At 38.2% G+C, this 14,682-nt stretch overlaps 1 protein-coding gene across 3 annotated transcripts in view; it reads right to left on the reverse strand.

Annotated features, from left to right (window-relative positions):
* The window catches only part of LOC150089351 (uncharacterized), a 326,575-nt gene that overhangs the window by 223,004 nt on the left and 88,889 nt on the right, over positions 1-14,682 (reverse strand). For all 3 annotated transcript variants that reach the window (XR_016546663.1, XM_090368533.1, XM_090368532.1), the window contains one exon: positions 6,615-6,676. Coding sequence is in view for 2 of the 3 variants with exons in the window: in XM_090368533.1 (XP_090224659.1) it covers positions 6,615-6,658 (44 nt within the window). In the remaining variant the exon portion in view is untranslated. The remainder of the gene's footprint in view (positions 1-6,614; positions 6,677-14,682) is intronic.

Below are 14,682 nucleotides of genomic sequence, written 5' to 3' on the forward strand. Positions count from 1 at the left end.
CGGCATAGTATAATTTCAGTTGATATTGCTAACCACGTATAAGCTTCGGCATAATGGGGCAGCACGAGGTACCTTGAATGAATGTTCATCTGGTAATACCACTGTCATGGTCTTCGATGTTTGTAAACTAACAGCTGTTTTTAACTCAGTTTTTTAAGCTCATTTCAGAAATGTTATTCGTTTCTTTTTCTTTCACGTACCGTTTTTTTCACAAATCATTTGATCAATGATCTGTATTATTGAATGTATTAAGTTAGGAGTAAATGCTGGGAATTGGTAAACTAAATCTTCACACGTTGGCAACATTGCCTTCCGTCATTTTTTTTTTTTTCTTTTGGTTCTTGTTTATACTCCAGCATGACCACCAGGTCAGTAGAGTTTACAATAAATCAATCAATACAAATGTTAATCGTATTTAGCAATCACGGGCTTGAACTCCAGTCCACACAAAGGGAGTGTGTTCAGGAGCACTCGCGCTCCTGAACACTCGGATACGTCTTCTTGACCTTGAAAGCGCCATGCAGCAGTGTTTATCAGTATGAGCTCAGTTTATTTTTGAGGTTATCATATCAAGCTTGTGCTGAAAAGTGAGTAAAATGCCTTCAAGCAAGTGTTTGAACAATCCGAATTTTCTTTGTTATATTTGTGTGAGTTTTGTAGTCCTCAAACAAAGACAACATATTACAGAATTTGTAAAAAATGTCTATTGTGCTCATTTGGAGTGAAACTCGGTGACCGAGATAAACAATGGGCTCCATAAAAAGTTTGCTAAACCTGTGTTGAAGCATTGAGATTGTGGAAAAATTGTAAAAAGAAGAATAAGTATGACGAACATGGTTGGTTGGTCTGTGTTGACTTTAAAGTGATAGGCACATTACATGGACCGCAATCCGTCTACACAAAAATGCCTTGCTTTTTGTGTGAGTGGGACAGTAGGGCAAGGTGTAAGTATTGGGATATCAAAGTCTATTCTTTAATCCAGCCAACAAACTGCCAAAGAAGGGCAGTTTATTGCCTGGATTAAAGAAGGAGTAGTTCATAAACCACTGGTAGATCAGAAAACTGTCCTCTCTTGCATATCAAACTGGGTTTGATGAAACTTTGTGAAAGTAGGAAGGTCCCCGCTTCAACTATTTTTGTACTAAATTCCCATCGATCTCCCAAGAGAAGCTAAAACAAGGTATATTTGTTGGACTTCAAATTCGTAAACTGGTGAGAACCAAGATTTTGAGGGAACTATGAATAAAAGAGAAAAACCAGGCATGGATTAGCTTCGGATCTATTGTAGAGAGGTTCTTAGAGAACAACGATCCAAACTACAAGAATATACAGGGTGTCTCAAAAATATTGGTACAAACGTTTACGGGAGGTAGGTAACATCTAAAGGAATGTGAATCGCATAGGAACCCATAACCAGAAACGTCAACGTAAGTCGGTAGACGGCGCTGTTCATCAGTTCGCGAGAGGGAAAATTTCTGGTTTACTCATTCAAGCAGTAGTCGGCGCACGAAGAGCATACATCGATATACGAACTGTGAGCTGGCAGACATGCACCTAGGGTATGGATTAGCAGAGGGCAATGGATGAGCCGCTCAATGAATTTATGGAGAACGCTTCCCAGACAGACATATACCGGACCACCGTTGGTTTGCGCGTATGCATCAAAATTTGTGCGATTATGGGTCATTTCAGTCATTTCAGTCATTTCAGGTAACAGGAGTAGTGCGGGCAGACCACGTTCGACGCGAACTCCCGCCATGGAAGAAAGTGTGTTGAATGTAGCGCAGAATAATCCTACTACTAGCACACGTGCCATTGCCTCTGCCTTAGGAGTGTCTCATTGCAGTGTACAGCGTGTCTGGCACGAGGATTCCTTACACCCCTTTATCTCCAAAGGGTTCAGTTACTGCTCACCCAAGATCATCCTGCACGTGTGGCTTTTGCGCAGTGGTTTCTCCAAGAAAGTGTTCAAGACTTGAATTTTCCAGCCTATGTTTTTTTCATGGATGAGGCTTATTTCACTCGGGAAAGCTTATTCAATCAGCGCAATGCTCATGTGTGGGCTCACGACAACCCACACGGTGTGCGCCCCCATGCGGCACAACATCGCTTCGCAATAAATGTGTGGGTAGGTATGGTCGGTGACTGCTTAGTCGGCCCATACCTGTTATCATCCCGCATGAACTCCGCTAAATATCGGATCTTTCTTGAACAAGTTCTACCAGGGTTACTTGACGATGTTCCAGCAAATGTGAGACGCAAAATTTGGTTTCAACTTGACGGGGCGCCTGCCCATTATGGAAGGTGTGTTAGTGACCATTTGAACAGACATTTTGGGCGTCGATGAATTGGCCATGGGGCACCCGTTGCCTGGTCCCCACACTCACCTGATTTATCAAGCCTTGATTTCTTTCTGTGGGGGAGGCCCTCAAATCTATCGTGTATGAATCGCCTGTGGAGATGGAAATGGATCTCGTGGCGACACTCGTCTGCGCTGCTGCTACCGTCAAAGAAACTCCAGGCGTGTTCGACCGTGTCCGCCAATCCATGATGCGTCGGTGTCACGCATGCATCGCGTCTCATGGTGGAACCTTCGAGCATCTGTTGTAACATCATGAAATGCATCCATCTCGTACTCCATTGTTAATATTATGTCAAATAAATGTTTGCCACTAATTATTGTCGTGTGTCATTTCTGCTTCTTGTGCCTCTGCTACTACTTTCCCGTGATGTTTCCGGTTATGGGTTCCTATGCGATTCACATTCCTTTAGATGTTACCTACCTCCCCTAAACGTTTGTACCAATATTTTTGAGACACCCTGTATAGTATTTGAAAATATGCTCGTAAAGAAGTTTGGCTGTCCGCAATATTTTAACTATAATGTCCGTAAAAGTACTTCCATAAGTTTCCAACACGATATATTCTGTTATCGACATTATTGAACCTAAACGGTTACAACTGTCATGTTTCGATGTGACTACACTTTTACTATTAAGATTATACGGCAGGGATGGTGAACCAATGGCATGCGCGCCACGCATAGGAAAATATACGAAAACGCGGCAACTCATAAATAATTTTTATATATAATAGGGTTTTTTTGTTTTTTGTTTTGTTTCTTTTAAGAAAAATCTGTTTTAAGGTCTATCAGCCACACCTGGCGGTGAAAACTGTTAGTATAATTGTGTGCAGGATTATATAGCATGTTCTCATTAGAAATTTTCAAATATTGTTACCTTTCTTATAATAACAATAAAGGCGACTTATACTGATTTTAGTATATATTTTTTTTTTCCTATGGAAGACGAAAATTGTTATATTATTTTTGTTTCTTCTTATTTTTGGCACATAGGGCAGAAACATGATATTGGTAAATAGTTACATAACAAGGTATACACAAAACAACAGGAATACAACGATATATTACTGATTTGTACTGTAAATTTTTCAATTAATGCACTGATAAATTAATCAGGAAATCCATGACATACGAATGAGATTCGACTATGAACATGATTTCCATAATAAATAATCCCTCCCTTTCTCCATCTCTGTAATTCCCCCATTAAGAAATACATAAGACAATATTTAATCCAGAACAAAGTTCCCCAGGGTCACATGTTCACATAAAAACTGAATATTTCAATAAAAATGATGCTGCCCTACCTCCCGATACTATAGTCTCTTTCACAAAAGAAGTTTAGATTCAAGGGTGTTCAAGCTTTATTGCTACCCTTGCTACAGAAGCATTGCAGAAGTTCGAGATTCGACCAACAAGTACGAGTTTCACAATCTTATGTAGTACGGTATTTTGGAATAATCTGATTTAATGAACTCCATTAATTCATCTTATCTGATCATTATTACTGCCACTCATAAATTCATTTCAATATTATGGAGAATAAAATTAAATTCTGCTACGCTTAGACACCAATAAATACTTTGAGTAAGATTATTATTTCATAACTTCTTTATTATACTGGATATCTGCCGTATCGTATTACATAAATTGGAATTACATAAAAGCAATTTTTGGTTCGTTGGGCTATTCTACCTCTATAAGCTGCTTTAACCTTTATATTTTACTGTAGCAGTAGTAACACGCGCGAGTCATGTAGAAGGAATCAACACGGGTTCTACTGCTACATACACTGAACCACTACATGGTACAATACTTATTTCTAATGGGATTCTTAAACTTGCATTCTTATTACGCTCATCGCATATTCCAAACTGGAAATACAAAACAGTTCTGGAAGTTAAAAGTATGTAAAAACTTACCTTTTGTTTGAATAGTCTCGAGCAATATAGGAACATAGGCCATAAGCATTTCTACATTTAGACACACGAGGTGTAACGCGATGTAGCATTCGACAGATTCGATAAATGAACGGGAAACTTAGTCAGGCTGGTATTAAACACTCAAATGGAGACGATTACTACGGGAAACCCCGCTTCAAAAACCCATAAGCGTGGAGAACTGCATTCAGCACTGAAATGCTGACCGCAGATCAATAGACAGTGACGTATTGGAATGCCCCATTTTTCCCGCCGTGGCCAAGAGCGTAGTTACATGCCACATGTACACAGACAAAACAGAAAATAAAATGGTCGTTTATAAATAAAGTCGTGACTAAGAATATAATGAGAAAGCCTTTATATACGATATTCTCAGCACCAAGAAACATTATCCAAAATTCGTTATTTTACCTGAAACCATGCTCTTTTCCTCTTTCAGTACAGCTAAAGCATTCAAACCATAATCTACAGCACTACTAAAATGATATGTTAACGAGTTACTTTGTTCAATCATATTACTCGGAGCCGCTAGTTTAAACAGAAATGCAAGCTGAACTTTTCCTTCCTTTTCTTGTTTAAGTTTCGATGCTGAACATGAATGATGACAAGCGAATGTGATTCGTTAACCTAGACAAAATTATAGTATGAATACAATGAAAAAAAAAAAAAAAAACATTAAGTGAAGAAAATAGTATTTGCTTTGCTATAGTTCAAAAGAACAAAGCAAATAGTATTTGCTTTGTTCTTTTGAACCCCTGGGCGTTCGCGAAAGTGTTCCAGGGTGTTCGCATTAAAAATTCTGTAATGGTGTCTACTTTGATAACTACAAAATATAACTAATAATAAACAATAAAGTAAAATAAAATTAAATAAAAAGTAAAGAATTGCCAAAGAAAGAAACCACATATCCCACAATTCCTTATAATTACTTTACTATCTTACTGTATTTCATGTTAAATAAATATATCTAAAACTATTTCTTGACTAAATGTCCAAAAGTATGAAAAAGGTTGTTTATGCATGGGTACTGCACTGCATCATTTCTGCTACCCAGATAGTATACATCTATCGTTTGATTATATCTCATATTGTGAATACCTTCACAACGAGTTGCCGAGGTATTCCACTGATTTGAATAAGTAACGCTTCACCAGTGGAGAAGACTAATGTTACTTATTCTCGGCGGTTACCACCACCCAGACGGGACCGTTTCGATGCTTGTTGGGTGGGCAGGTACCCTGTTGTTGCAATAGTGACAACCCATTTATGAAATATGATTCCACAATATGAGAGATGCTTGATGGTGTGCATGGTTTAATTTAAAACTGTTTCTTGACTAAATGTCTAAGAGTATGAAAAAGGTTGTTTATGCATGGGCAATACGAGATATAATCAAACGATGCATGCATACTACCTGGATAGTAGAAATGATGGAATTACATTACCCAATCCTAAACAACCTTTTTCATGCTCTTAGACATTTAGTCAAGAAACAGTTTTAAATTAAACCATGCACACCATCAAGCATCTCTCATATTGTGGAGTCATACTTCATAACTGGGTTGTCACTATTGCAACAACAGGGTACCTGCCCACCCACTGATGAGGAGCCAATAAGCTCCGAGACGGCGCCTTATGGGGGCCTGATGGCCACAGAGTTTCCGAGAATAGGTAACAACAATCTTCTCTACTGGGGAAGCGTTGCCTATTCGAGGAATTTATAAGTTTTTGGGTGGTGTGAGTTTAAGGAGTGACTGTCCCTTTCTTCCTTCGACATTTCTTCCTCTTCTTCTCCTACTATCACCTTCCTACATCTTTTTTGCTTTCCTAAGTCTAATAGAGATAGTATGAGGATAACAGAGATCTTTATCCCATACCATATTTCAAACGGTGCCATCTGGAGAGCTTGATAATCACGGAGTTTCCGAGAATACGTAACAACAGTTTCTCTACTGGGGAAGCGTTACCTATTCGACGAGTTTTTAAGTGGTGTGAGTATGAGGAGTAACTGTCCCTTTCCTCTTTCGACGCCATTTCTTCTTCTTCCTCTCCTAATATCACTTTCCTACACATTTTTTTTGCTTTCCTAAGTCTAATAGGGACAGAATGTGGATAACAGGGTATCTTATCCCATACCATTTTTCGAACAGTGCTGTCTGAGTGGTGGTGGTATCCGCCGAGAATAAGTAAATATTTTAGTTTTTTGTAAATATTTGTATAGTTTTATTATTATTCGTGTAGTAATAATATTATACTAATATAATAACTCACTGATCTAAATCTAATTAGGAAATGACCTATGTAATTATTTACCTGCTCATTTGTAGCGACGTAATTTCCCCGCCCTCTTCTTCCATTGGGTCGAATAAATATCACTAGGAGGAAAATATTTTAATGTATAGAAAGATAATAAGGAGGAAAATATTTTAATGTATAGAAAAATAATAATAATTTATTGAAAATTTTTAAAAAATACATAACGTTAATACCAGAGAGCTATTTCAAAACTAAGTTACAAATATTCATTAAAAAAAGAGAGGGACCCCTCAAAGGTTCCAACTGCCGGAGACCTCCGATAGGATAAAAACGCTCTGCTCCCAAGCGTATCCCAAATAAGCTCAATGAAATTCACACTTGGACATCGCGATAATCAATAGATTCGGTAAACACCCTCACTCTGAAGAAAGTCCGCAAGTTGTGCTTTATCGGGAGGCGGTAGCTGAGTGGTTAATGTAAGGATACAGTATTACCGTAGCATTTCAGTTCACTATGGTTCGAAACTGACCGTTAAGTACGATAATTAGCCCACAATTACCCCTAAATATCCCACCAATAATTAACCTTGCTAATTATTGGTGGGATATATTTAATGGTGTTAGCCCTCGAAAAAGTGCCATTCAATGTATCCGATTGTCAATAATTAGCTGCATAATCATTATTTTATTTTATTCCATTTTATATTTTTATTTTTATTTTATTGCTAATTATATGTTTATTTCTAGGGTATAGCAATGTAAACCAACACAGACTATCTTAACCTTTATAGGTTCTTTTGGCCTTATGGCCCGCTGAGTACTTTTATGCCAATGTTCTTTTATGCCAACAACAAGAAAGTGAAAATAAGGATGTAGAAAAATGGAAATAAGAAAACAGAAAAATGGGGAATTAGTCTAGTGCAGTCAAAAACAGCAAATGCTAAACCTAAGTTTTAAATCATTTATTATTTTAAATACAATTTCAGTGTTTATTCCATTCAAAGTACTCTCCACCCGCACATATGCAGCGCTCCTTTCACGATTTTAATATATACTATAGAGAGATAATAAAAAAAAAATAATAAAAGATAATAATAAATAACAGCGAAAGCCCACGGAAGATATCGCCTTTAATTGCTGAATTGATTTGAATGTCTGCTAAGCCGTTTTCGTTTGAGGTGGATTTTAATTTTCGGGAACAGAAAAAAGTCGCACGGCGCCAGATCTGAAGAATAAGGAGGGTGCTCCAATGCTGTGATCTTGTTTTTCGTTAAAAGCTCTCTCAGTGCGACAGAGAAATGACCTGGAGCATTGTCACGAAGGAAAAAACCATCTGTCAAAATTGTTCTTATTGTTTCTTTATCAATGTATAACTGTTCTGCGATTAGTCAAATCCTCATCCGATGGTCTTGCCGTACGATCTCCCAAATTGTTTCAACACCGGTAAAGTTGGGAGGTCTTCTTGTTGTCGTGGGCATCTTCCTGTCCCTCTCTGAATCGTTTGTGCCATTCGTACACACGTGGCTGACTCATGGTTTCATCAACCTACACTTTCCGTAATATCCCCAATGTTTCTGCACCATTTTACCGAGTTTCATTAAAAATTTATTAACAATTCTTTGCTGTAAATTGCGATCACTCATTATTCTGACGAAATGTTAAAACACTGATTCACTTAAACAAGCACAGTTCAATCAAAACTTAACCAATTGCAACGAAACAAAAGCTGATCTGTAGAAGCCAAAAACAAGCTACTGCACGATATGAATGTTATTGACGTGCGCAGTAGTAAAGCGTTGGTAAGCAACCATTCTCTTTTCATTTTAGCTACACTTTGTATAACGTTATAATGATATACACACTGAGAGGACAGAAACCTGCGATACCTACCTAGTAACGGGTAGGCCCACTTTTCACACGAATAAGGGCAGTCACACAGCTAGGCATTGAGACCACTAGTTCACGAAAGTGTTCCACAGGTATTTCCATCCATTCTTGCTGCACTGCTGTCCATAATTCCGTCGCATTCCTGATTGGAGGATCCAAAGCTCGAACAGACCTTTCCACAGCATCCCAAACATGCTCCACAGGGTTCATGTCCGGTGAACGGGGAAGGCTATTCCATGGTGGTTAAATCTGCGGAATGCTCTTCGAACCATGTTCTAGTCACCATGGCTCTGTCATAAGGCGCATTTTCCTATTTCCAGAGTCCATTGCCCTGTGGGTGCACGATGGCCATGAAGGGATGGAGATGGTCTCCAAAGATGGACACGTAATCTGGCCCGTTCAGAGATGCGTCTAGACGTACGAAAAGTCCCACCATGTGCCAGTTGAACATGCCCAGACCATTACCGACTGTCCACCAGCCTGAACAGTTCCTTGTTGACATGATGGGTGCATAGCTTCATGCGATTTCCGCCAGATATGCACCCTCCAGTCGGCTTGAAATAACTTGAAACGGGACTCATCGAACCAGGAGACCTGTCTCCAATCATCCAAGGTCCAGTACCGATGTTCTTTCCCCCAATTAAGGCGTAGAGTCCTGTGTCGTGGTGTTAGCAATGGGACTCTGGTGCGTCGGAGTCTCCCATAACCTATTGCGGCTAATGGTCTTGGTGGAGACGTTTCTTGAACCTCCCTCGTTGAAGTCAGCGGTGATTTGTGCCACTGTCCCTCTCCGGTTGGCTGAAACAATGCGAGAGAGAGAGAGACGTCGACGGCCACGCTCATTCACCACCTTTCTCCGTCCACAGCGCTGTCCACGATGAGATGTTATTCCGGAAATGGCGTATTCCCGATACACTCTTGATACTGTAATTCCCATGCATCGGGCACCCACTATCATCGCTCTTTCAAAATCGGTTAACTTACGACGTTTATCCATACTGATATCCAATTACCACGAGTGCATAGCACGCGTTCCTTGAGTGGACCGGGGTTCAAGCTCGTGACTACTAAATACGATAAATATTTGTATTGACGATTTATTGTAAAAACTCTACTGACTTGGTTGTCGTGCCGGAGTATAAACAGAAAATTGATTTATTTTATTTATTACAATGTACCAATATACCTGCCAAGCGGTGGGTTCATCCACTAGCGAGAGAAGTGACATCGCGTTGTCCAGGAACCAGGTATCCTATGAATTCTGTCCTTTCAGTGTATATCGTTGCTCATTTGCTAAGAAACTCAAAAACTAGCTTCACGAAGACTGCACAGTTATATGAGTAAGCAGAAAATTATTTGGAATCAGAATTAGCGCATGTAATAGAAATATTTATGCGTATATTACTGGAAGTTTATCTGGGACAATAATTTTTACTCACCTATTGGTATAAATTTATATTGCTCGCTATATCAATTAACTTGAAAATAAAATGTACACGTAACATCTTGAGTTATGCATTTAAACTTAGAGAGCTTGTAAATGCGCAATGACATTGTGAATAGGTAAAAATGCATACTAATGATTTTATATATAATTATTTGATTTTTACAATTGTAGTTTTCTAATAGATTTTTGTACTTAAAAACTACAATCTTTGACTGTATTGTGCAGGACTACTGAATCAAAAACATCAGAACCACTGATTTCGAAGAAATATTTTCCTAATTTCTTATTTTCCAAAATACATGGCATTTAGATGTATCGTGTATTTAGGCAAACCAGAAAATATATATCATAAAATTGGAGCGTCTTTTTTAAATCGGCATTTTTGTGTAAAATATATTTTGGAGCCATATTATTAATATAATTTATATATACTAACCGGTCATTTATTCTGCCAGGTATATACTGATTTTCAGAAATCTAGAGATTGCGATTACAGACTTTGTTGTATATTAACAGGAATAAAAGTTAATTTTGTAAAAAATCTAAGAGTTCATTTAAAATATGTATGTGAAGGAAAAGCGATATCATAATTTGCAAGCTACGAATCTCCTATGAATTCTTCGTGGTCGTAGGACCCTCTGCAGATCTTAATTTTAGACGCAAAACGATAAAGATCTCCGATGGCACATAAACTTTAGTTTCTTTTCAGTAATTTGTACATTGACCACAAACGACGTTCATTCATGGCTCCAATAAGATTGTATAGAACTGATTAATTGGGAGGTGGGCTAACCAAGCAGTAAAAATAAATTTTTTATTTATTTTAAAACACATTACCGGATTACAATAAAGTCATTGTATATAACAGAGGATGATTATTGAGCAGCAGAGATAGAAAACCAACGGCACACATGTCACGAGAGGCTAATAGGACAATATACGAGCACGTTGCGTCTCAACCCCAGAGGCTCATATCTGGTGAGCATAGGCTTGGAAAACCCAGGGTCCTAAGCTGGATATCATCATTCTTCTCTTTCTTGGTGATTCCCTTTTGACTCTCTCTTTCTCTCTCTCTCTCTCTCTCTCTCTCTCTCTCTCTCTCTCTCTCTCTCTCTCTCTCTCTCTCTCAGGGTAACTCGTGAATTTTTTTTTTTTGGCTGGTGCAGCATAAGCCTCAGGCTTCCTCGTACCATATAGCTAATAATAATAATAATAATAAATACACTAGTGTGCAAAACTTAAGAACCAACACTATTTCTAAAGATTACAACCACAAAATCTTTACTTAGGGTACTCTTTGCTGATGAGAGTAGATTCAGTCTCAGCAGCGATTCTGGGCGTCAGCTAATCTGGCGAGAGGTTGACACACGGTATCACCCCGCAAACATCACTGAAAGGGATCGATATGACGGTCGACGTGTTCTCGTCTGGGGAGACGTAATCTTGGATGAACGTACACAACTCCAGATACTGGAAGGCGGTACTGTATTGTGGTAATCCTTCCCTATGTGCGTCTTTTCCGAGGTGCCATTGGCCCCGAGTTCGTGTCTATGGATGCTACACCCCATTGCACTGCAGCTGTTGATATGCTTTTGGAAAGTGAGGGCATTGTTCGTATGGATTGGCCTGTCTGTTCCTCCGCTCTAAATCCCATCGAACACACGTGGGACGCTCTGGGGAGACGCCTAGCGGCACGTCCACACCCACCAGAAAATGTTCACCAGCTGAAGATGGCGCTGACAGAGGAATGGACGATGTTACCGCAAGAACTTATCAACAACATTGTTCTAAGTATCGACAGGCGGTGCAAATCCTGCATCGACTTTAGGGGTAGCCATATCTCCTACTGAGGACCACCTCTTCCCTTCGTTTCATCTTTGGCAGTGATGCATCTGTATCATGGTAGCCAGTGCTATGTTGCCGTTTTTGAATAAAGTCCCTCTGTACCGTTTTGTTTTCGTTGTTGTCGGTGTTGTTTCCTTCATCATTTATTTACCTCACGATGTTCCTTTGGTATGTTTTTCCCATATCCAAGCCACTCCTATGAGAAGCTACAAGTGAAAACCTGACTGGTCCTTAAATTTTGCACACCAGTATAGTTCGTGTTATAAAAACAGTATTTTTTATTTGATATTTGTTTTATTTTGGACTACACATCTAGCAGCGAAAACCGTAGGTGTAATTGTACGCAAAATTGAATTATGCATCAACAAAATTCTTGTTAAAAACTTTCAAGTAATATTATCATTTTATAATACTATACCTATAAAAACTATCTGCTAATGTTGGTCAGCATTTTTTTTTTTTTTTTTTTCATGTTAGTTTTGTTTTGTCTTATTTTTGGCATGCAGGTCGGAAATAGTTCGCTATCGCTATTATAAAACATCTTCTAGGTCTAGGTTATTCTTTAAGACGCTGTATCCCCACATGTACTCGCAGTTGGGAATAACTATTGCGTAGTTAGGGCGTACCGCCAGGTGTGTGTGTGTGTGTGTGTGTGTGGTGAGGGGAGGGGGAGTATGGTGATAGATGACGGCACACCAGTTAACCAATTAGTTCGAGATAGCTCTGTTTCTTGGAACAGATTTCGGTTACAGAACAAGCGTCACAACGTGTTTTCGATATGTGCACCATTAGCATACACACATTGCAGGAGAGTGATCACATATAATACAGCAAATGCATTTCTTTGGGAACATTGGCCACTGCTTTGATTTCTGCCTTTGAGTATCGTATGGTTGCACGATTCCCATGATACACCCTGGATTTCAGGTGGTCCCATAACGAGAAATCAAGTGGAATCAGATTTACGGTGAACGTGGAAGCCATCATGGAGAAAGTTCCAGGAAATAACCCTATCAATAAAGTTTAACCCCAGGAGTGCCTCACGACCAATATGTAGGGGACTCCTGTTCCACAAAAAACTTTTCTCTATGATCAGTCTTTTTCGCCGAGCTGGCATGACATGGCTGATGAGTCAGTTCTGGTACTGTACTGTGTGACAATTATGTTCATGGGCAGTGTGCGCTTGCTTCTTCGAACTTTTCATTATCTGCTCCGATAGGTTCTGCATCCAAAAAAAAAAGGCCTTTCGGGGTGGATAATGAAATTTGCTTGTGATCTAATTCTCTCTTTTTCTTTTTCCTCTTCTAGAATATTCACACATGCCTATCTGGCATATATGAATGGAATTTCATTTGAACTTCTAATATGCAACAAACAAAACAAAACATGAAAAAAAAAAAAAAATGGTACTGTCTACTTCTGCCGAATGAAAGCTTTCTTTTTAACAAGACATAAGACATTATACTTTTCTTTCCAAACTGTTAATTCAAGATTTTAGATGCGCAGAACAGTATGATTTTGTGATATAAGTTTTTACAGTAAAGCCACTCCTATCGCTATCGCTATTATAAAACATCTTCTAGGTCTAGGTTATTCTTTAAGACGCTGTATCCCCACATGTACTCGCAGTTGGGAATAACTATTGCGTAGTTAGGGCGTACCGCCAGGTGTGTGTGTGTGTGTGTGTGTGGTGAGGGGGAGTATGGTGATAGATGACGGCACACCAATTAACCAATTAGTTCGAGCTTGATATAAGTTTTTACAGTATTATTTTAATGCAGCTGCTCACAAGTTACATTTTAAGTATTGGATTATTTTTCTTTATGACCAAGTCTTTGTTCGCCAACATGATATTTAACTTACAGCGGCTGTTCAGAATTATTAGCATTTTGCATATTTTTCAGGAAGCTACGGCTTTTAACCCAAAAAAATGGACTGGACATAGAATAAATGTCATTACAGATAATTGTACTGATACAACAAGAGCTAGCAAGCAAAGGCCGTCAGACTGCTCTGACGGCCTTTGCTTGCTAGCTCTTCTATTAATGTCACATATCAATTTCTAGCCCTTCTATTAATGTCACATATTAGTTTTTTTTTTTTTTAGTGGACGAGTGCCTTTTAGTGTTAAAAAGCGTTTATATTTAATATTGAGTGGTTTATTAGTTATTTTCAAAATATTTTTGTCCCACAAATTTAATTCGCAACATTTTGTTTCTGTCTAGAGAAAGAGAACAACAATTCTTCAGTATGTAGGTCAAAGCAAATTTTACATGAAATCGATTTTTTATATGGATTGCCATCCACTATTCTGCCCTGAGCAGTTGTAGCTTTAAATAAATAAATTTCAGCCATATGCTATGTAGACTGTAGTAATTTACTATGTAACGATTTTTCTAAAGCACCACCATATTATGTTTCTAACTTGAATGTATCTTATGGTTGAGTTTGTTGTTTACGAGATGAAAAAAAAAAAAAAATAAATAATCTCAGCCCGATTAAGTCAGCCATAGTACGAAAAAATCCATAAAAATTACATCTAAACGGGATTTGAGCACAGGCTTTTTCCCATGCTATAGAGAAATACGACGATCAAAACCAGATTTGAAATAAAAGAGAAAAAATTGTGAAAACAAAATTACTCGATTGCAAATACTGCAATGAATATTAGTAATGCAGTAATATACTCGTGAGATATAATATTTTCTGATAATCACTGAGCATTTAAGTACAGTCGTTAGAGTAGCATTAAATATCAATAAAGTGAAACACTGAATGAAGAAGAAATACGGTAAGTTATTCTGAATGTTATGTTTACTTTTTATATAATTATATGAATTTGGGTATGGGAAATCTGTGAAATCATTAAAAAATTAAAAAAAAAAAAAAAAAAAAGAAAGATTTTAAGCTCAATCGAATTATTTAGCATTATGAAAAAAATTTGCTA

This window comes from Mastigoproctus giganteus, chromosome 2, assembly GCF_048544385.1.
Source record: "Mastigoproctus giganteus isolate SK-2022 chromosome 2, ASM4854438v1, whole genome shotgun sequence".
Classification (NCBI taxonomy): domain Eukaryota; kingdom Metazoa; phylum Arthropoda; class Arachnida; order Uropygi; family Thelyphonidae; genus Mastigoproctus; species Mastigoproctus giganteus.